Here is a 22,500-nt window from a genome sequence, read left to right on the forward strand (position 1 = left end):
CAAAGTTTGATTTAAGACTTCTATTTTATTTAAATTCCTAATTTTCTCCGTGTTTATTTCTAGAATACAATGTGTGTGTGTGTGTGTGTGTGTGTGTGTGTGTGTGTCTCTGTGTGTGTGTGTGTGTGTCTGTGTGTGTGTGTTTGTTCCTGTGTGTGTGTGTGTGTGTTTGTCGCTGTGTGTGTGTGTGTGTTTGTTCCTGTGTGTGTGTGTGTGTTTGTTCCTGTGTGTGTGTGTGTGTGTGTGTTTGTCGCTGTGTGTGTGTTTGTCGCTGTGTGTGTGTGTGTGTGTTTGTGTGTGTGTGTGTGTGTGTGTGTGTACCCTCTGGGATGCTGACTGAGTCCTGCTCGGTGAAGGAGGTGTGTGTGTGTGTGTGTGTGTGTGTGTTTGTCGCTGTGTGTGTGTGTGTGTGTGTGTGTGTGTGTGTGTGTGTGTGTGTGTGTGTGTGTGTGTACCCTCTGGGATGCTGACTGAGTCCTGCTCGGTGAAGGAGGGGTGTGTGTGTGTGTGTGTGTGTGTGTGTGTGGTGTGTGTGTGTGTGTGTCTCTCTCTCTCTGTGTGTGTGTGTGTGTCTCTCTCTCTGTGTGTGTGTGTGTGTGTGTGTGTGTGTGTGTGTACCCTCTGGGATGCTGACTGAGTCCTGCTCGGTGAAGGAGGGCCCGGCTGTGAAGGGTTCTGCTCCAGGTTCTGGTGACGGCAGCAGGGAGGAGGAGGAGGAGGGCAGCGTGCACAGGTGTCGGTCCTCTGGGCTCAGCAGAGGTCACACGTTTAGGTCGTCATGGAAACAGAGGGCGTCCACAAACAACAACAACAACAACTTCACTCACCTTTGTCCCCGTTGGTCTGGACCACGGGCGAGGGGTTACGGGGGGACGAGTCCACCGGTCCCTGGACAGGAGAACTCAAGTTATTGTTATTATATTAATATAAAAGGGTTTTTGGTTGCTATAGAAACACAGATGATGATGTCACGGACCTTGCTGTCCTCGGCGGTGGTCTGTCTGTGTCTCCCCGGACTGGGAGGGACGGACAGACGCTTCCTGCCTTTCTCCTGCTGGAACAAGTCCTGCAGCCTGAGAGGGACCAGAGAGGGACCAGAGAGGGACCAGAGAGGGACCAGAGAGGACCAGAGAGGACCAAAGAGGACCAGAGAGGGACCAGAGAGGACCAGAGAGGGACCAGAGAGGACCAGAGAGGACCAGAGAGGGACCAGAGAGGACCAGAGAGGGACCAGAGAGGACCAGAGAGGACCAGAGAGGACCAGAGAGGACCAGAGAGGGACCAGAGAGGACCAGAGAGGACCAGAGAGGGACCAGAGAGGACCAGAGAGGACCAGAGAGGAACCAGAGAGGGACCAGAGAGGACCAGAGAGGACCAGAGAGGACCAGAGAGGACCAGGGAGGACCAGAGAGGACCAGAGAGGACCAGAGAGGACCAGAGAGGGACCAGAGAGGACCAGAGAGGGACCAGAGAGGACCAGAGAGGGACCAGAGAGGGACCAGAGAGGGACCAGAGAGGGACCAGAGAGGGACCAGAGAGGACCAGAGAGGACCAGAGAGGACCAGAGAGGACCAGAGAGGGACCAGAGAGGACCAGAGAGGACCAGAGAGGGACCAGAGAGGACCAGAGAGGGACCAGAGAGGGACCAGAGAGGACCAGAGAGGGACCAGAGAGGGACCAGAGAGGGACCAGAGAGGACCAGAGAGGGACCAGAGAGGACCAGAGAGGACCAGAGAGGACCAGAGAGGACCAGAGAGGGACCAGAGAGGGACCAGAGAGGACCAGAGAGGACCAGAGAGGGACCAGAGAGGACCAGAGAGGACCAGAGAGGACCAGAGAGGGACCAGAGAGGGACCAGAGAGGGACCAGAGAGGACCAGAGAGGACCAGAGAGGACCAGAGAGGACCAGAGAGGACCAGAGAGGACCAGAGAGGGACCAGAGAGGACCAGAGAGGGACCAGAGAGGACCAGAGAGGGACCAGAGAGGGACCAGAGAGGACCAGAGAGGGACCAGAGAGGGACCAGAGAGGGACCAGAGAGGACCAGAGAGGACCAGAGAGGGACCAGAGAGGACCAGAGAGGACCAGAGAGGGACCAGAGAGGACCAGAGAGGGACCAGAGAGGACCAGAGAGGGACCAGAGAGGACCAGAGAGGGACCAGAGAGGACCAGAGAGGAGACAGAGAGGACCAGAGAGGACCAGAGAGGGACCAGAGAGGGACCAGAGAGGACCAGAGAGGGACCAGAGAGGACCAGAGAGGAGACAGAGAGGACCAGAGAGGACCAGAGAGGGACCAGAGAGGGACCAGAGAGGTACCAGAGAGGACCAGAGAGGGACCAGAGAGGACCAGAGAGGACCAGAGAGGACCAGAGAGGGACCAGAGAGGGACCAGAGAGGGACCAGAGAGGACCAGAGAGGAGACAGAGAGGGACCAGAGAGGACCAGAGAGGACCAGAGAGGGACCAGAGAGGGACCAGAGAGGGACCAGAGAGGGACCAGAGAGGACCAGAGAGGGACCAGAGAGGCACCAGAGAGGACCAGAGAGGGACCAGAGAGGACCAGAGAGGGACCAGAGAGGACCAGAGAGGACCAGAGAGGACCAGAGAGGGACCAGAGAGGACCAGAGAGGACCAGAGAGGACCAGAGAGGACCAGAGAGGGACCAGAGAGGACCAGAGAGGGACCAGAGAGACCAGAGAGGACCAGAGAGGACCAGAGAGGGACCAGAGAGGACCAGAGAGGACCAGAGAGGGCCAGAGAGGGCCAGAGAGGACCAGAGAGGGACCAGAGAGGACCAGAGAGGACCAGAGAGGACCAGAGAGGACCAGAGAGGACCAGAGAGGGACCAGAGAGGGACCAGAGAGGGACCAGAGAGGGACCAGAGAGGACCAGAGAGGACCAGAGAGGACCAGAGAGGAGACAGAGAGGACCAGAGAGGGACCAGAGAGGACCAGAGAGGACCAGAGAGGGACCAGAGAGGACCAGAGAGGGACCAGAGAGGACCAGAGAGGACCAGAGAGGACCAGAGAGGAGACAGAGAGGACCAGAGAGGACCAGAGAGGACCAGAGAGGGACCAGAGAGGACCAGAGAGGACCAGAGAGGACCAGAGAGGACCAGAGAGGGACCAGAGAGGGACCAGAGAGGACCAGAGAGGACCAGAGAGGACCAGAGAGGACCAGAGAGGACCAGAGAGGGACCAGAGAGGACCAGAGAGGGACCAGAGAGGGACAAGAGAGAACCAGAGAGGGACCAGAGAGGGACCAGAGAGGACCAGAGAGGACCAGAGAGGGACCAGAGAGGGACCAGAGAGGGACCAGAGAGGACCAGAGAGGACCAGAGAGGACCAGAGAGGACCAGAGGGGACCAGAGAGGACCAGAGAGGGACCAGAGAGGACCAGAGAGGACCAGAGAGGAGACAGAGGAGACAGAGTGAGGACAGCTGGGTCCATTGAGCTTCTGCAGGTCCAGTGAGTTTAAAGCAGCTGAACCTTAATTATTCATTATAAACGTTTATTAAATCAAATTCAAAAGTGAAATAATAAATAATAAATGTTCTTTTTACTCTGTAAAGAAACGACTAAAGACACTGAAGATCCTTTCATATCCAATCACATCCTCATGAATAAATAATAAATAATATATAATGAATAATGATATAAAGTGACCTGCTGTTCCAGGACTGCAGCATCTCACACAGACTCTGTTTCTTCATCACCAGAGACTCGAGCACCGCCTGCACCTGCTGAGGAGAGTCCAGGCTGCACACCTGCAGACGCGCCTGCAGCTTCTCAATCCAGCTACGCAGCTCCGCCTCCTCCATCTACACACACACACACACACACACACACAGAGAAACACACACACACACACACACACACAGTGAGTCTTCAACACTCGCTGAACCCAGGAGGGATTCAAACTGACGGTACGTACGTCCTTCTGAGCGAACAGGTCCTCCATCTTCTCCTCGCGTGTCTTGCTGAAGGTGTCCGTCTTCAGGGAGGTGAGGCGGTCGTCGATGGCCAGGTACACCTGACCCACCCTGAGGGGAGACACACAGACCACCGATGAAGGAGCTGTGACCACACACACCAGGAGCTCACACACTTCCCCACGTGGTCCACAGGAAGCCTGGATCACACTGCTGTGCACACGGACTCAGGTCACATGTCACAGCAGGGTTCTGATCAGGTCTCAGGGGCAGCAGCTCCAGCCTCTGGTCCTGGATCAGGTCTCAGGGGCAGCAGCTCCAGCCTCTGGTCCTGGATCAGGTCTCAGGGGCAGCAGCTCCAGCCTCTGATCCTGGATCAGGTCTCAGGGGCAGCAGCTCCAGCCTCTGGTCCTGGATCAGGTCTCAGGGGCAGCAGCTCCAGCCTCTGATCCTGGATCAGGTCTCAGGGGCAGCAGCTCCAGCCTCTGGTCCTGGATCAGGTCTCAGGGGCAGCAGCTCCAGCCTCTGATCCTGGATCAGGTCTCAGGGGCAGCAGCTCCAGCCTCTGATCCTGGATCAGGTCTCAGGGGAAGCAGCTCCAGCAGGGACCCCAAACTTCCCTTTCCCGGGCCACATTAACCAGCTCTAACTGGGGGATCCTGAGGCGTTCCCAGGCCAGTGTGGAGATCTAATCTCTCCACCTGGTCCTGGGTCTTCCCCGAGGCCTCCTCCCAGCTGGACGTGCCTGGAACACCTCCCTAGGGAGGCGCCCAGGGTTCATCCAGACCAGATGATCCTGAACCACCTCAACTGGCTCCAACTCAGATCATTTGCAGAATGAAAATATCAGAGATTGTTACAGTTGCACACAATTTCCATGATGGACACTTGAGTCCACGTTTGACACTTGAGTTCACGATGGACTCAAGAGTCCATGTTGGACTCAAGTGTCCATGATGGACACTTGAGTCCATGTTGGACACTTGAGTCCATGTTGGACTCTTGAGTCCATGTTGGACGGATGAAACCAGGGACTAAACACGTCTCTGTGCGTCTGAACGAGGGTTTACTTTAGACAGAAGTCCTTCAGGTCCGTCTGCAGGTTGGTTTTCGAGGGTCCCAGGTTCCTGATGAAGATCTTCGGACGAGGAAGACAAATCTCCAGCAGCCGCACGGACGTGTAGCTGAGGAGAGAGACGGGACAGGGTCAAGACTTCTGTTTCACACCTTTGGCCTGAAGAGAGACGTCGGGTGAGTGTGACTCTTGTTCCTGTCCAGTCTGAATGACGACTGCTTTTATTTTATACTAAAGAAAGAAATCCTCGTTGACTGAGACCGAAACAGCCGCTCAGAGCTAACAGACCCAGAGCGCGGAGCTCCTGACCCACCTGAAGGACGCCACCATCTGGTTGTAGGAGAAGTACTGGTGGTAGTCTTTGTGGATGGAGTGTCCGCAGGGCTCGGCGTTGGCCCTCCTGGTGTACTGGTGCCCGTAGAAGCGAAGCTCCAGGTATTTGGCGAAGGACATGGACCACGAGTCGTTGGACAGCGGCACCACCGGCGTCACCTGGAAACAAAGATGGAGGTTGATAATCAGGTGGAAGGTGGACGTTAAGGACACAGAGGAGGGTAAACAGGATGTGATGTCATCTCTCGCCTGTTTGCAGATGCGGCACCAGGAGTAGTTGAGGATGGTGTGCTGGTACCCGGGCACGGGGGAGTCCAGCTCCTTCAACACGATCTGCACGCAGCCGCTGCCGTGCACGAAGCGCCGGATGTGGTGCACCATGGGAGTTTCACAGAACATGCTGGGGCACTGGTAAGACGGCCTGGAGAAGACACACGCACACACACACACACATACACACACGCACACACACACACACATACACACATCTGTAGAGCAAACTGGAGGTTCACTGTGAAGACCACAGTCTGTATAAACTCTGACAAACAGCTCCAGGTTCGTTTTATTAATTATTATTTATGTAATTTGTTTGTTTTCCTTTCATGCTGCAGGACAAGCTCCAGACAGAGCGCGCCCTCCCACTGTGCGTCCGTCCCGTGCCCCGTGCTTTAGGGTCCTTGGCCCGTTTGTACTCACTCTACCTGGGCCTCGGAGAATGCTTCTTGCTGCCTATACGTCATCACGCCGTAACACGTCACACGCATTGATGACGTCATGGCGATGCGTGGCTTTGTTTCCAGATCTTTCCGTAGACCTCGGAGTTTTTGTGCGTCTTGTCGACTGTTTTTGAATCTTTTCATCGACCAAATCTGCAGTAAACACTCCACCTCCGCATCACACCAACGTGAACCTTTCACCGCCATTGTTTGAAATGTCCGCGCATGGTCCCTCCTTCTTTTTTCTACGTCCCAACAGGCGCACAGGAAATGACCTCAGAACCGCCGTAGGCCTCGTGCTCGTACACGTGCGCACGCTCGTGCTCGTACACGTGCAAACGTGCTTTACTAAAGCCCACCTCTCCCAAACGGGCCGTGGACGGCAAGCGTGCCGCTCCTAGACGTGGTACGGTTGCACCCACACTGGTCAAAGGAACCAGACTTTAGCCGTGACACGTGTTTTGACCGGGTACAGAAGGACAGTGTGAGTGCGCCCAGAGTCACTGGTTCCTCAGGAGGGGAACCACAAGGCTCAGTTCTGGGCCCCCTGTTGTTGTTGTTTTGACATAAATTGCCTGATGCTGTTGTTCACTGCTTTGATTTGATCGTCTTCAGGTTACATTTCATAAAGGACAAAAACGTTCTGAATGCAGAAACTGTTTTTTTACTACGTCAGGAACAAAAAGGTCAGCTCCTTTTAAATATCCAGGATTTTAACTGACGACCATTTGTCTTTTAAGGCACATTTACACAAAAACCCTAAACTGAAGACTTGCTTTTCTTTGTAAATGTATAAAAGAACAGTGAAGCCACATATTTAACTCATGCATTGAAGTCAGTGTCGTTTTAAATGTGTGTTCTTGTGTCTGACCTGAAACAGTAGCGCTCCAGGAACACGCCCAGCGACAGGTCGTTCTTGCCGTAGAACTCCATCGTGACGATCCTGTTGACGACGAGGATAAATGATTAAACTCATTAAAGACAGGAGGAGGTTGTTTATTAATCCGCAGGTTTACCACGGGCTGACGCAGGGGTTGGGCGCGTTGTTGGACTGAGCGGACGAGCTGCTGAAGAGCACGCACAGTCTCTGGTGGTTGACGGGGTTCAGACAGTCGAGCTGACGGAGACAGACGGGTCCAGAGTCAGAGGACAGTCGAGTACGCTGAAGGTAACCTTTTGTTTAAGATGGTTATGAATAACTCTGCTCACCTTGGGCGCCCAGCTCATCTCGTTCACTTTGTTCGTCTTCTCCTCTTCGCTGTCTGTCCTCACAGGCAGCTTCACTGGAGCGTCCGCCGCCCGGCTCTGGGTGACGACAGGAGCTGCGGCGCCGAAGGGGTCGGCAGGTTCCCTCTGACGGATGCGACCTCCCTTCGCTCTGTAGTCTGCCAGCATCCGCGCCAGGTCCTGGCTGCCGCTCAGCTGCTCGATGATGCGGGTGCTGGTGAGGCTGTGCGAGGGCAGCACGTCGATGGGCTTCGGCTGCGGGGCGCCGTTGGTCTGTCCACTCATCAGAGAGGACGGGGCGGAGTCTTTGAGGAGCTGCCGCTTCCTGCGCCCGTCCAGCTCCTTGAAGTCCTTGTTGAGGAGAGGAGACAGGTAGACCTGCAGGACGGGAGAACACAGGTGAGCGAGCTGCAGACATTCATCACCTGGGAACATAAACATTAACGAGTTCAGAGGCGGTTTCAGGGTGAAAACCCAACTGGAAACAATGGGGATGCTTTTATTTTGTAGGCCCAGGAAGGAAGGAGAGGAAAGGAACGTTCAGTCTGAACACCTTTAGTTTCTGTGTCATGGATGAAGTGAGCAGACACATATTCACACTTTGAATAGAAAAGTCTTTTAAACCCTTGGAGACAACTATAATAATAATAAAGGACCCGGGTTCAGAGTTTAGGGGTCACCATGTTTTCTCTTTGTTCATCACTCTGGTAACGACTCATAGTTTAGTGCTCATGCAGAGAATCTGGAGATGTGAGTCGTCTTTGTCCATATCCACAAAGTTATCATCACTTTATGTTTAAATGCTCAATGTCAGGGCTGCCCAGTCCTGCTCCTGGAGCCACCGTCCTGCTCCTGGAGCCTCCGTCCTGCTCCTGGAGCCACCGTCCTGCTCCTGGAGCCACCGCCTTGCTCCTGGAGCCACCGTCCTGCTCCTGGAGCCACCGTCCTGCTCCTGGAGCCTCCGTCCTGCTCCTGGAGCCACCGGCCTGCTCCTGGAGCCACCGTCCTGCTCCTGGAGCGCCACCGGCCTGCTCCCGGAGCCACCGTCCTGCTCATGGAGCCACCGTCCTGCTCCTGGAGCCACCGGCCTGCTCCTGGAGCCTCCGTCCTGCTCCTGGAGCCACCGCCCTGCTCCTGGAGCGCCACCGTCCTGCTCCTGGAGCCACCGCCCTGCTCCTGGAGCACCACCGTCCTGCTCCTGGAGCCACCGTCCTGCTCCTGGAGCCACCGGCCTGCTCCTGGAGCCACCGTCCTGCTCCTGGAGCCACCGCCCTGCTCCTGGAGCCACCGCCCTGCTCCTGGAGCCACCGTCCTGCTCCTGGAGTCACCGTCCTGCTCCTGGAGCCACCGCCCTGCTCCTGGAGCCACCGTCCTGCATGTTTCAGGTTCCTCTCTGCTCCAACGCACCTGAGTCTAATGATGCGCTCGTTATCAAGCAGCTGAAGCTCGTCACAGGTTTGAAAAGGTGTGTTGGAGCAGAAGGAACCCTAGAACATGCAGGACGTCGGCCCTGGGCAGCCCTGCTCACTGTGAAGCTGAACAGAGGACCACGTCTTTCCCTGTGTGTCATTTTGATTACAAAGTCCTTTCAAAAGCTAAAAAATGCAGTTTTCTGTCTCAAATGTCCAGATTTTCTCCTTTTCCTCTGTTTAAGACTGGATCTCTTTGGGTTTGCTCTGTTGCTCAAACAAAACAAGACATTTAAAGACATGAACCTGGACCTCTGACATTTTCTACCACAACAGAGCTGGGTACCTGTTCGGGGAAGTAGTCCCTGCTGGGGCAGTGCATGCCGGCGTGCATGAGCAGGAAGGGCTCTTTGAACGTGATGAAGGGGGAGATGCACAGGATGATGTCCTTCAGCTCCTGCTTGAACACAGCAGAGATGGACTTCAGGCGGTCGTCGGTGGACGCCACCTGCTCGGTCACAAACATCCCCGTATCGTCCTGCAGAGGGTCTCTGAACAGCCTGGGCGTGGTCGTGGTGTCCGAGCCGTCTCCGTCCTCCAGGTCCTGCGACCCCCCCTTCACGAGGCTGTCTTCTTCCCACGTCTCCCCCTCAGACGCCCTGATGAGCGTGTCCGAGCTCTCCTCCTCGTCTTCCTCCATGATTAAAGGAGGAGAGACACACAGAGGCGCTGCGAGGGGGCTGGAAAAGGGCGTGGAGCTCAAAGCGTAACTGGCCTCGTCCCCCTGCACGGAGGAGGGGGAGGGGGGGTTCTGTTTGTCCTGGAGAGCGTCCATGTCTCCATTTCTGGGTGAAGACTCAGAAAGAAGCCCTTCCTGCTCGGGTTGTCCTGCCAGAGTAGAGTCTTCCGTACCTGCAGGTGTCTCCTGGCTCTCTCCGTCCGCCTCCTTCCCTCTGCTCTGTACAGCCTCCTCCTCCTCCTCCTCCTCCTCCTCCTCCTCAGCAGAGGTGCCCTCCAGCAGGCAGGGGAACGAGCTGCTCTGGGCCAAACTGGGCGGCATGGCAAACTCGTCCATGAGGAAAGAGATCTCCAGCTGCGAGTGGTAGGCCACACACATCATCAGCATGAGGATCTCCTTCACCCGGGCCAGCTCGTACTCCGAGGCCCCGCGCAGCTTGATGGAGCATCCGAGATGAGGAGGACAGCCCTCGAAGACCATCAGAGTCTTCACTTCATCTGGAAGCACAGAGGAAACAAAGGCGTCAGGGTTTCCTCTGTGGCTGTTACCTGTGAGCAGAGGTGTGGATCTTACTGTTGGCCAGGGTGAAGGGCTGCATGTAGAACTTGTGGCAGGTTCCCAGACGGGGTTTGGTGAGGAGCTGGTCCATGGACATGACCAGGTCCCCCTGGGTCATACGGCTCACCCGGTCCAACACTTGCTGCATCAACAAAGAAGAGAAAGTGTCATTCTGTGTGAAACCCTCCAGAGTATTTTCCTGCACTTTAATCATCAGTAACCATGGAGACGGTTTTAAAGGTAGAAATCCAGGAGAGATGCTAACAGGCGGACGTGGCTAACAGTGGTTAGCTCGGGGCAGCACGGTGAAGGCATTCAAAGGTCTTTTTTAACCACTAATGCTGCTGAAAATAACAGCAAACCTCTGCAGCAGCATGAGAAGAGTCCCTACACACACACACACACACACACACACACACACACACACACACATGAGAAGAGTCCCTACACACACACACACACACATGAGAAGAGTCCCTACACACACAACAAAGCAGCAATGGGCTCCTTCCACTGTAATGGACTTTACTATGAGAGGAGCTGGTACAGGGGCCAGTAGGTAAGTCTTTAAAACACTCTTTAATAAACTCTGGCTTCACTAACTACGCTGATGATGCTAAAACCTGCTCTTTCTAACATCTCTCTATTCTTTACTGACACACACACACACACACACACACACACACACACACACACACACACACAGAGAGAGAAGAGGAGGCTGTGATGCAGAAAAGTCTGACACACGCACGTCTTAACGTTAACAAACAAAGAGAGATGCATGAGCTCCGTGAACAGACCGGTTTGACGTTGATGACCAGCGTGATGCCGTGCTCCAGCAGCATGTCCTGAGCGATACGAGACACCGTCTTCTCCACCAACACCAGGGTCGGACGCACGTCCACGATGCGCTGCACGTAGTTCTTTAAAAACTCCCGTTCCTGAGAGAGAGAAACAGATTTCCTTAGTTTCAGAATCACTGAAGCAAACTTAAGCCAGGCCGTGAGAGAGACGCTCTGACCTGCAGGACTATGGGGTCGATGCAGGAGAACTTGGTCTCCTCCCGGTACAGATACTCGATGGAGCACTTCAGCAGCAGGATCTTGGGGTTCTTGATGTACGGGTTCATCTGTGGGGTTTCAGTTCAGTGTTAACACTTAAACTCCTGGTTTCAAAGCACAGGAAACAGAGGAACCTGACCCACCTTCTTGTGAGCGATGTTCTTGGTGCACACGAAGCCGTTTACCACAGTCGAGTCAAACTTCCTGCCTCCGGAGATCTGAAGCACAAAAACGCTGCAGTTAGAATCGTGACTCAGCTCCTTACGTGTGAATCTCCGGACAGGGACGAAACACACGACTCCAGTTTCATTTGATCAGCCCGTGTCTCGACCTTCTTGATGTGCACCAGCTGGCGGATGTCCATGTCGTCATCGCAGTTGCGAACGTCGGGCCGCACCGTCTGCACCACCTGTCGCACCACGGGGACGATGATGTCGCGCCACGACAGAGACAGAGACTCGCTGTAGAGCAGCTGCTGCAGCAGCGCCATCATGTGGCTGTGGTTGGCAGAGCTGGACAAAGAGAGGCGGAGCGACAGGAGATTAATTTTTAATCTCATTAATCTGCAACTTTTTTCCTGTAGATTTGCGACTTTTAATCTCATAAATCTGCAACTTTTTTCTTGTAGATTTGCGACTTTTAATCTTGTAAATCTGCGACTTTTTTCTTGTAGATTTGCGACTTTTAATCTCATTGATCTGCAACTTTTTTCCTGTAGATTTGCTGCTTTTAATCTAATAAATCTGCGACTTTTTTCTCTAAATATTCCGCTCCCCCTCCCGTGAATCATTTCTTCCATACTTGGTCCTAACAGGCCGTTGATGACGGACACCCTGAAGTGAAAATCATGGGTCTGGCGTCCTGTCGGACTCTAACGCTGATGTTAAACATCATAAATGTGTCGTCTGCACTCACAGCAGCCGCTCCATGGCCTTCTTCTCTCCGTTCTCCTCCCGCAGCTGATCCAGGGAGCTGTGGTGCCAGCCCAGCGGCGTGAACAGCATCTCTTTGGCCTTCTCCTCCACACGACGGTTGAACAGAGACTCTGCGGGTCAGGACGAGAGGGCGGGTCAGGACGAGAGCGCGGGTCAGTTTAACGGGTCGGGCGCACGCCGTCTGACTGAGTCAATAATGAGGAAGTGAGAGTTCCCACCTTTGATGAACGCGTCGCTGATGGCAATATTCTGTCCTCCGTCCTCAGAAACGAGGTATTCAGCTGAAAGAGGAGGCACAGTGCGTTAGAAACAGGACGTGGGACAACTCTGACCTGGATTCAGACGGAGACGCGTCCGTACGGACCCTTCTCAGCAGCAGGAGGCACGTGCGGGTACTTGGATTGTTTCTTGATGTGGAAGTTGACGTTGTTCTGCTCCATGTTCAGGTTGATGGACGCAGCAGAGTCACTGTCCACCACAGACTGGAAACTGCTCACGGACGTCCTCTTACTCGGGCTGGCAGAGTCTGGACACGGGGACAGGACAGGGGGACAGGACAGGGAGACAGGACAGGGAGACAGGACAGGGAGAGAGAGACAAAGACAGGACAGGGAGACAGGACAGGGGGACAGGGAGACAGGACAGGGAGACAGGACAGGGAGACAGGAGAGACGGGACAGAGAGATGAGAGAGGGAGACAGGACAGAGAGACAGGGAGACAGGACAGGGAGACAGGGAGACAGGACAGGGAGACAGGACAGAGAGACAGGGAGACAGGACAGGGAGACAGGGAGACAGGACAGGGAGACAGGACAGAGAGAGAGATGAGACAGGGAGACAGGAGAGGGGGACAGGAGAGAGAGACAGAGAGAGGGGGACAGAGAGACAGGGAGACAGGACAGAGAGACAGGACAGGGAGAGAGAGATGAGACAGGGAGACAGGAGAGAGAGACAGGACAGGGAGAGAGAGATGAGACAGGGAGACAGGAGAGAGAGACAGGAGAGATGAGACAGGGAGACAGGAGAGAGAGACAGGAGAGATGAGACAGGGAGACAGGAGAGGGGGACAGGAGAGAGAGACAGGGAGACAGGAGAGAGAGACAGGGGAGAGAGACATGAGAGACAGGACAGGGAGACAGGAGAGAGACAGCGAGACAGGACAGGGAGACAGGAGAGAGAGACAGGACAGAGAGACAGGAGAGGGGGACAGGAGAGGGGGACAGGACAGAGAGACAGGAGAGAGACAGCCAGACAGGACAGGGAGACAGGAGAGAGAGAGAGAGAGACAAAGACAGGACAGGGGGACAGAGAGACAGGACAGAGAGACAGAGAGACAGGACAGAGAGACAGGAAGACAGGACAGGGAGACAAGAGACAGGATGAGACTGTGCTTCTGCAGGACACATGGACGTTACGAGGCTTGCTCGTGCGGTACGTACTGGGCAGGGTCTCACTCTCATCCGCCAGCTGCTCTGTGTCGCTGTCATCAAACTTGATGTCCTTGAACCAGGACGGCTCCGAGTGTCCCTCCACCGAGTTCACACTGTCGCTGTCTGGAGACGGCGTTTCAGAGAACTCTGTGCTCTGGAGAAGCGTCAGAGAGACACGTACAGGGATGAGTCCTCGCTGTGATCAGACGTGTGTGTGTGTGTGTGTGTGTGTGCGGTGTTTACGCCTCAGGGGCGGGCTGTTACCTGCAGGGGGCGGTAGAGAGCGTACTCATCCCGGAACAGCTGGTCGTTGTGCGTGACACAGTCCAGCCAGCGCCCGTCCACCAGCGCCTGGCCGATGGCGATGGCCTGAGCCCTGCACCGCGCACACATCAGGAGGAAAACACAAGCAGGGGTCACACTCGGAGCATCATTATGTGCAAGTTTACTGAATTTCCAGGGCTGACACAACTTTCCAAGGTCAAAATCAAGCACTTTAAGCTCCATTTTTAAGCTTTTCCAGCACCTTAGGGCTGTGATAGATTACATACTCTACAAATACATATTTAAAATGCTTATTTCACCTTTTTTATCCCATTTAAAGAGATGGTTTTATGCTTTAAACAACTGAAAGTGTGTTCCATAATAACAGGGGGTAGGAAAACAAATCTAATTTATGTTCTTTAGCTATTTGTTGTGAAAAAACGCAGATTTAAAACCTTAAAACACGTTAAAATTCACGCATTTTCAAGGGTTTCGTACACTGAATATGTAGCTGCACCACGTTAGCGTAGCCTAGCTTAGCATCAAGACTTGAAACATCGAGCTCATGACCTTTAGGCTGCTGCTTTATATTTATATAATAAACAGATTATTATATAAATATTACAGATGTGTGTTTAAGTATTTGCATTAAGGCGACAGAGCACAGAGAGAAGAGCGCGTGTGCCCAGTGACAGGCTAACCTCGTGGAGATGGTGCCGTTCCTCAGCAGCCAGTTGACCAGCTCCTTTCCCACAATGCAGTTGGGGTAGGTCCTCAGCCAGTACCGGTGGTCCTGGAACTCCATCCCGGTGCTGTTGTGGCAGATTTTCTTCCACAGGTCCTTCAGCTGGGACGAGTCCTGCAGGACGTCAGGGATGTTTCAGCAGAACATTCACAACACAACCATCGACTTCTACGTCCCTCAAGATTCACTTAGGACGCACTACAAGTGTGTGTGGCGTGTGTGTCTGCAGGACGCTGTCCTCTTATTTTACTGTGTTCAGGAAGTTTTTGGGCCCTGGCCAATAACACGGGGTTTGTGCCGCCTCGTCAGGTCCAATATTCTCTGTCTTTCTGTTGTTTTTTTCTCAAAATATAGTCCCTCCCTCCCCCGGGTCTGTTTAATTATCTTTTTCAGACTTGGCCCAAACTGCTCCAGCTGCTAACGCTCCACTGTGTCCACAGCCCGTCTCTGACTGCGTCTGTCGAGCTTTGATCCTCTGTCTGGACCCAGCGGGTTCAGCCTGGGACGGGCATTAACGCTTCTAAACCTCAGTCTGTGTAATTCTGACTCAGCTGAAAATCCTCTGGAGCTTCAGCACCACGAGCGAGCTCACATCCTCATCTGGTTTCTTATTGTATTATAAACATATTGATTACAGACGCTTGAAAGATGAAATCAGTGTGAATGTAAGAAAGACGCAGGCACCAGCAGGATCTTGCGCTCCTCCTCGCTGTGGTCCAGCTTGGAGCCGCTCTTGGCCCCCGTCATGGCCCTGCTGGTCGGCGGGCTGACGGAGCTGTCGTAGGAAGGCACCATGGAGGATCCGGAGCGGTCCAGAGACAGGGTGGTCACGCTGGCCGACCTGCGGATGAGACAAACAGGGAGCGTTCACTCTGGTGGCCCCGCTCAGCTGGAGCTCACTGTACCGACAGCACGTCCGGAGCGATGTCAGCCACCTCTTGCGAGCGGGAGATTTGCCGACGTCTTCTTGTAGCGTGGTCAGTCTGGAGGTCAGGCCGCTGGTCTGCTGCTCCTGGTGGATCATACTGAGGAACACACACACAGACAAACGGTGGCTTTTACCCCCTGCGGTGCTCGTCACACCTGCTCCACGTCAGCCTCATGCATCACCAGTGAATTTGAGCATGCAGAAGACTTTCGTCCCAGAGCTGGAGAGGTTTACTGATGCACGGCTAAAGCTCACACAGATGAGAAAAATGAATAAAACAAAGAGCGAGACTCACTTCTTTCTCATCCCAATGGGAGTTTTTCTATGCAGGAGAGAGGAAACAGATTTTCTTTGAGGCAGGTTGATAGAGAGAATCAGCAGGAAGCACAGCGGTTCAACACGACGGCAGCAAAACAAGCACAGGGTTAAAAGAGTACGCACAGCTGCACGGGCCTAAAGCTACTACAAGGAGCGTTCACTGTGTGTCGACGCTGGCGCTCACTGCCGACACATGCGCGGTGTTTCCCTGAGTCCTAAAGGTCGAACGTCTCAGTTTACTGCAGCAGGGTCTGACAGTCTGATGCTCCACCCTGGTCCCGGTTCTCCCAGGCCTCCTGCACGCTCAGCGTTACGGCCTGGACCTGCAGCAGCGTGGTGCATGTACAGCTCATCCTGGACCACGTGGACGATCCTCTAGACCACCACCACCACCACGTCGTCCATCTGGACCAGAAGAGCAGCGTGACGAAGCTCTGCTCCGGGCTGGAGGAGGAGGAGCTGCTGCTGCTGCTGCCGGGTGTTTTTGGACGAGAGGGGTCGTCCTGTTTCCCAGAACCGGACACTGGATGTGGTGGAAACGAGGGCCCCTGTGGACGTTTACCGTCCCGGTGGAACTGCAGGTGGAACTGCAGGTGGAACTGCAGGTGGACGGTGGAAGCAAAGCCGGATCTGGGTCCGAAGCCGTTTGCTTTTGCTGTAATTTTGCTTTAATAACTGATGAATCAGCTTTAAAAAGAACCGTGTAAAAACTCCTTGTAGTAACTTTAAACATTCATTGAACAATCAGCCTGTTCTGTGCTCAGTGAGAGCGCCCTCCCACTGTTCCTCCGTCACAGGTAAGAGCGCCCTCCCACTGTGCCTCCGTCCCGTGCCCCGTGCTTTAGGGTCCTTGTCCCCCCCTCCAGGCCCGTTTGTACTCACACTACCTGGGCCTCGGAGAATGCTTCTTGCTGCCTATACGTCATCACGCCGTAACACGTCACACGCATTGATGACGTCATGGCGATGCGTGGCTTTGTTTCCAGATCTTTCCGTAGACCTCGGAGTTTTTGTGCGTCTTGTCGACTGTTTTTGAATCTTTTCATCGACCAAATCTGCAGTAAACACTCCACCTCCGCATCACACCAACGTGAACCTTTCACCGCCATTGTTTGAAATGTCCGCGCATGGTCCCTCCTTCTTTTTTCTACGTCCCAACAGGCGCACAGGAAATGACCTCAGAGCCGCCGTAGGCCTCGTGCTCGTACACGTGCGCACGCTCGTGCTCGTACACGTGCAAACGTGCTTTACTAAAGCCCACCTCTCCCAAACGGGCCGTGGGCGGCAAGCGTGCCGCTCCTAGACGTGGTACGGTTGCACTCACACTGGTCAAAGGAACCAGACTTTAGCCGTGACACGTGCTGGGGCACGGGACGGAGGCACAGTGGGAGGGCGCCCTTAATGAATGAAAGGAACTCAAAGAGGAAGATCAGAGCCGTCGTCCTCGAACAGTCATGCTTCACTGAATAACATGTTCTTCTTTGAGGTTCTTCCTTCATCAGACACACTCTTCTGTACATCTGTTGCGGTTAATCCTCTTGGTCACGGCGAGCTGATGTGAGTCCTGCATCTCTAACATGATTCGGAGTTTAGAGCATGCACAGGAAGTACAAAGAAGAAGAGCGAGCACAGACGGAGGAGGTTGGAAAGAACAACTTGTGAGTCAGAGTTTGAGTGGTTGTGAGTTAGACGCTGCGTGCTGATGTTACGCCGTTATGTAACCGTGGTTACGGTCAAATCCATTACTCAGACATTTAAGAATTATCATTTTCTTTCACAACAGACAGAAAATCATATGACTCAGTGATAAAATCATGCAAAACTGTGTGTGTGTGTGTGTGTGTGTGTGTGTGTGTGTGTGTGTGTGTGTGTGTGTGTGTGTGTGTGTGTGTGTGTGTGTGGGGGAGTGTGTGTGGGGGAGTGTGTGTGTGTGTGTGGGAGTGTGTGTGTGTGTGTTCACCTCTGCCACGTCAGGTCTTCCTCGAGGAAGATGTTCCTGCTGCTCTTCCGCCCGCCCACAGGCGTGCGCGGCTCGCTGGGCTCCAGCACGCACACGGAGCAGGGCGAGTCGGACAGGGCGCTCAGGTCCTCGCCGATGGAGCCCGACTCAGCCGAGTGAGCGTAGCTGAGTGCGATCTTACGGCAGTACGTGCAGGCACGCAGGTCACCTGGGTTCAGAGAGACAGGAAATGAGAAGTGTCGTTTGTTGTCTTTAACGTGTGCTAAAGTGTCCTCTAGGAGCATAAACGTGTGTTAAAGTGTCCTCTAGGAGCATAAACGTGTGTTAAAGTGTCCTCTAGGAGCATAAACCTGTGTTAAAGTGTCCTCTAGGAGCATAAACGTGTGTTAAAGTGTCCTCTAGGAGCATAAACGTGTGCTAAAGTGTCCTCTAGGAGCATAAACGTGTGTTAAAGTGTCCTCTAGGAGCCTAAACGTGTGTTAAAGTGTCCTCTAGGAGCATAAACGTGTGTTAAAGTGTCCTCTAGGAGCATAAACGTGTGTTAAAGTGTCCTCTAGGAGCATAAACGTGTGTTAAAGTGTCCTCTAGGAGCATAAACGTGTGTTAAAGTGTCCTCTAGGAGCATAAACGTGTGCTAAAGTGTCCTCTAGGAGCATAAACGTGTGTTAAAGTGTCCTCTAGGAGCATAAACGTGTGTTAAAGTGTCCTCTAGGAGCATAAACGTGTGTTAAAGTGTCCTCTAGGAGCATAAACGTGTGTTAAAGTGTCCTCTAGGAGCATAAACGTGTGTTAAAGTGTCCTCTAGGAGCATAAACGTGTGCTAAAGTGTCCTCTAGGAGCATAAACGTGTGTTAAAGTGTCCTCTAGGAGCCTAAACGTGTGTTAAAGTGTCCTCTAGGAGCATAAACGTGTGTTAAAGTGTCCTCTAGGAGCATAAACGTGTGTTAAAGTGTCCTCTAGGAGCATAAACGTGTGTTAAAGTGTCCTCTAGGAGCATAAACGTGTGCTAAAGTGTAGGAGCATAAACGTGTGTTAAAGTGTCCTCTAGGAGCATAAACGTGTGCTAAAGTGTCCTCTAGGAGCATAAACGTGTGCTGAAGTGTCCTCTAGGAACCTAAACGTGTGCTAAAGTGTCCTCTAGGAGCATAAACGTGTGTTAAAGTGTCCTCTAGGAGCATAAACGTGTGCTAAAGTGTCCTCTAGGAGCATAAACGTGTGTTAAAGTGTCCTCTAGGAGCATAAACGTGTGCTAAAGTGTCCTCTAGGGGCATAAACGTGTGCTAAAGTGTCCTCTAGGAGCATAAACGTGTGTTAAAGTGTCCTCTAGGAGCATAAACGTGTGCTAAAGTGTCCTCTAGGAGCATAAACGTGTGCTAAAGTGTCCTCTAGGAGCATAAACGTGTGTTAAAGTGTCCTCTAGGAGCATAAACGTGTGTTAAAGTGTCCTCTAGGAGCATAAACGTGTGTTAAAGTGTCCTCTAGGAGCATAAACGTGTGCTAAAGTGTCCTCTAGGAGCATAAACGTGTGCTAAAGGCTCCTCTAGGAGCCTAAACGTGTGCTAAAGTGTCCTCTAGGAGCCTAAACGTGTGCTAAAGTGTCCTCTAGGAGCATAAACGTGTGTTAAAGTGTCCTCTAGGAGCATAAACGTGTGTTAAAGTGTCCTCTAGGAGCATAAACGTGTGCTAAAGTGTCCTCTAGGAGACTAAACGTGTGCTAAAGTGTCCTCTAGGAGCATAAACGTGTGTTAAGGTGTCCTCTAGGAGCATAAACGTGTGTTAAAGTGTCCTCTAGGAGCATAAACGTGTGCTAAAGTGTCCTCTAGGAGCATAAACGTGTGCTAAAGTGTCCTCTAGGAGCATAAACGTGTGTTAAAGTGACCTCTAGGAGCATAAACGTGTGTTAAAGTGTCCTCTAGGAGCATAAACGTGTGCTAAAGTGTCCTCTAGGAGCATAAACGTGTGTTAAAGTGTCCTCTAGGAGCATAAACGTGTGTTAAAGTGTCCTCTAGGAGCATAAACGTGTGTTAAAGTGTCCTCTAGGAGCATAAACGTGTGTTAAAGTGTCCTCTAGGAGCATAAACGTGTGCTAAAGTGTCCTCTAGGAACCTAAACGTGTGCTAAAGTGTCCTCTAGGAGCATAAACGTGTGTTAAAGTGTCCTCTAGGAGCATAAACGTGTGCTAAAGTGTCCTCTAGGAGCATAAACGTGTGCTAAAGTGTCCTCTAGGAGTATAAACGTGTGTTAAAGTGTCCTCTAGGAGCATAAACGTGTGCTAAAGTGTCCTCTAGGAGCATAAACGTGTGCTAAAGTGTCCTCTAGGAGCATAAACGTGTGTTAAAGTGTCCTCTAGGAGCATAAACGTGTGCTAAAGTGTCCTCTAGGAGCATAAACGTGTGCTGAAGTGTCCTCTAGGAACCTAAACGTGTGCTAAAGTGTCCTCTAGGAGCATAAACGTGTGTTAAAGTGTCCTCTAGGAGCATAAACGTGTGCTAAAGTGTCCTCTAGGAGCATAAACGTGTGTTAAAGTGTCCTCTAGGAGCATAAACGTGTGCTAAAGTGTCCTCTAGGAGCATAAACGTGTGCTAAAGTGTCCTCTAGGAGCATAAACGTGTGTTAAAGTGTCCTCTAGGAGCATAAACGTGTGCTAAAGTGTCCTCTAGGAGCATAAACGTGTGCTAAAGTGTCCTCTAGGAGCATAAACGTGTGTTAAAGTGTCCTCTAGGAGCATAAACGTGTGTTAAAGTGTCCTCTAGGAGCATAAACGTGTGTTAAAGTGTCCTCTAGGAGCATAAACGTGTGCTAAAGTGTCCTCTAGGAGCATAAACGTGTGCTAAAGGCTCCTCTAGGAGCCTAAACGTGTGCTAAAGTGTCCTCTAGGAGCCTAAACGTGTGCTAAAGTGTCCTCTAGGAGCATAAACGTGTGTTAAAGTGTCCTCTAGGAGCATAAACGTGTGTTAAAGTGTCCTCTAGGAGCATAAACGTGTGCTAAAGTGTCCTCTAGGAGACTAAACGTGTGCTTAAGTGTCCTCTAGGAGCATAAACGTGTGTTAAGGTGTCCTCTAGGAGCATAAACGTGTGTTAAAGTGTCCTCTAGGAGCATAAACGTGTGCTAAAGTGTCCTCTAGGAGCATAAACGTGTGCTAAAGTGTCCTCTAGGAGCATAAACGTGTGTTAAAGTGACCTCTAGGAGCATAAACGTGTGTTAAAGTGTCCTCTAGGAGCATAAACGTGTGCTAAAGTGTCCTCTAGGAGCATAAACGTGTGTTAAAGTGTCCTCTAGGAGCATAAACGTGTGTTAAAGTGTCCTCTAGGAGCATAAACGTGTGTTAAAGTGTCCTCTAGGAGCATAAACGTGTGTTAAAGTGTCCTCTAGGAGCATAAACGTGTGCTAAAGTGTCCTCTAGGAACCTAAACGTGTGCTAAAGTGTCCTCTAGGAGCATAAACGTGTGTTAAAGTGTCCTCTAGGAGCATAAACGTGTGCTAAAGTGTCCTCTAGGAGCATAAACGTGTGCTAAAGTGTCCTCTAGGAGTATAAACGTGTGTTAAAGTGTCCTCTAGGAGCATAAACGTGTGCTAAAGTGTCCTCTAGGAGCATAAACGTGTGCTAAAGTGTCCTCTAGGAGCATAAACGTGTGTTAAAGTGTCCTCTAGGAGCATAAACGTGTGCTAAAGTGTCCTCTAGGAGCCTAAACGTGTGCTAAAGTGTCCTCTAGGAGCATAAACGTGTGTTAAAGTGTCCTCTAGGAGCATAAACGTGTGCTAAAGTCTCCTCTAGGAGCATAAACGTGTGTTAAAGTGTCCTCTAGGAGCATAAACGTGTGTTAAAGTGTCCTCTAGGAGCATAAACGTGTGTTAAAGTGTCCTCTAGGAGCATAAACGTGTGCTAAAGTGTCCTCTAGGAGCATAAACGTGTGTTACAGTGTCCTCAAGGAGCATAAACGTGTGCTAAAGTGTCCTCTAGGAGCATAAACGTGTGTTAAAGTGTCCTCTAGGAGACTGTAGCACACCTACCCGTGTAGCCCATGAACTTTCCGGGGATCTCCTGGTTGCAGCAGCGGCTGCAGAAGATCTGGCCACACAGGCGGCAGTGGTGTCGGCGGCGGAAGGTCGTGAACTTCTCATTGCAGTCGTAGCACTCTTTACACTGGCTGTCCGGCATCCAGTACTGCTTCAGATCGCTGTCCTGAGGGCACACACACACACACACACACAGACACACACACACACACACACACACACACACAGACACACACACACAGGTTCAGCGCGGGCTCACGTCACACTCATCGTCTGTAGGATCATCAAACGTCGACTGACGGCTGCGGCGGTGAGTACCTGGCTCTTGCCCTCCATGATCTCCTTCAGCCTCTTCAGTGCGGTGCGGAGTTGCACAGCTGTGCGAGGGTCATGGTTGCTCAGGGGGGTGTCAGACTTCCTGCTGCCGTCTACACACAAACACACACACACACGACACAAACACACACGACACACACACACACACAAGAGCTGAAAGAGGTTCATGCTGCATTCTCACATTTGCCTGTTTTTATTTTAACAGAGATTTTAAATAAATTAAATCTAAGTTGTAACTTATGAACAATAACAGACGATGGGATCCATAAAAAGAGCTCAAACACACACACACACACACACACACACACACACACACACACACACACACACACACACACACACACACACACACACACACACACACACACACACACACACACACACACACACACACACACACACACACACACACACACACACACACAGAGCAGTGTGTGTGTGTGTGTGTTAGAGCGTCTTTAGTGAAACCACACCGTGCAGCAGCGCCTCACCTGGCCAATCCACTGGAATCAGAAAA

At 52.4% G+C, this 22,500-nt stretch overlaps 1 protein-coding gene across 4 annotated transcripts in view; it reads right to left on the reverse strand.

Moving 5' to 3' along the window:
* Positions 1 to 22,500, reverse strand: part of pikfyve (phosphoinositide kinase, FYVE finger containing) — a 40,738-nt gene that overhangs the window by 7,896 nt on the left and 10,342 nt on the right. The window contains exons 4-33 of one of the 4 annotated variants that reach the window (XM_083921212.1): positions 22,475 to 22,486; positions 21,966 to 22,075; positions 21,642 to 21,813; positions 17,630 to 17,837; positions 15,647 to 15,673; positions 15,359 to 15,448; positions 15,108 to 15,264; positions 14,380 to 14,537; positions 13,679 to 13,790; positions 13,424 to 13,568; positions 12,349 to 12,510; positions 12,203 to 12,265; positions 11,965 to 12,094; positions 11,381 to 11,561; positions 11,193 to 11,267; positions 11,010 to 11,117; positions 10,789 to 10,929; positions 10,004 to 10,130; positions 9,038 to 9,927; positions 7,265 to 7,660; positions 7,072 to 7,172; positions 6,927 to 6,998; positions 5,589 to 5,760; positions 5,320 to 5,498; positions 5,002 to 5,115; positions 3,934 to 4,042; positions 3,666 to 3,820; positions 977 to 1,073; positions 828 to 888; positions 619 to 744 (exon numbers count right to left, since the gene is read on the reverse strand). In XM_083921212.1, coding sequence (XP_083777338.1) covers positions 619 to 744; positions 828 to 888; positions 977 to 1,073; positions 3,666 to 3,820; positions 3,934 to 4,042; positions 5,002 to 5,115; positions 5,320 to 5,498; positions 5,589 to 5,760; positions 6,927 to 6,998; positions 7,072 to 7,172; positions 7,265 to 7,660; positions 9,038 to 9,927; positions 10,004 to 10,130; positions 10,789 to 10,929; positions 11,010 to 11,117; positions 11,193 to 11,267; positions 11,381 to 11,561; positions 11,965 to 12,094; positions 12,203 to 12,265; positions 12,349 to 12,510; positions 13,424 to 13,568; positions 13,679 to 13,790; positions 14,380 to 14,537; positions 15,108 to 15,264; positions 15,359 to 15,448; positions 15,647 to 15,673; positions 17,630 to 17,837; positions 21,642 to 21,813; positions 21,966 to 22,075; positions 22,475 to 22,486 — 4,650 coding nt within the window. The remainder of the gene's footprint in view (positions 1 to 618; positions 745 to 827; positions 889 to 976; positions 1,074 to 3,665; positions 3,821 to 3,933; positions 4,043 to 5,001; positions 5,116 to 5,319; positions 5,499 to 5,588; positions 5,761 to 6,926; positions 6,999 to 7,071; positions 7,173 to 7,264; positions 7,661 to 9,037; positions 9,928 to 10,003; positions 10,131 to 10,788; positions 10,930 to 11,009; positions 11,118 to 11,192; positions 11,268 to 11,380; positions 11,562 to 11,964; positions 12,095 to 12,202; positions 12,266 to 12,348; positions 12,511 to 13,423; positions 13,569 to 13,678; positions 13,791 to 14,379; positions 14,538 to 15,107; positions 15,265 to 15,358; positions 15,449 to 15,646; positions 15,674 to 17,629; positions 17,838 to 21,641; positions 21,814 to 21,965; positions 22,076 to 22,474; positions 22,487 to 22,500) is intronic. The other 3 variants (XM_083921213.1, XM_083921214.1, XM_083921215.1) reach the window with 3 other exon arrangements.

This window comes from Echiichthys vipera (genome assembly GCF_963691815.1).
Source record: "Echiichthys vipera genome assembly, chromosome: 10".
NCBI classification, from domain to species: domain Eukaryota; kingdom Metazoa; phylum Chordata; class Actinopteri; order Perciformes; family Trachinidae; genus Echiichthys; species Echiichthys vipera.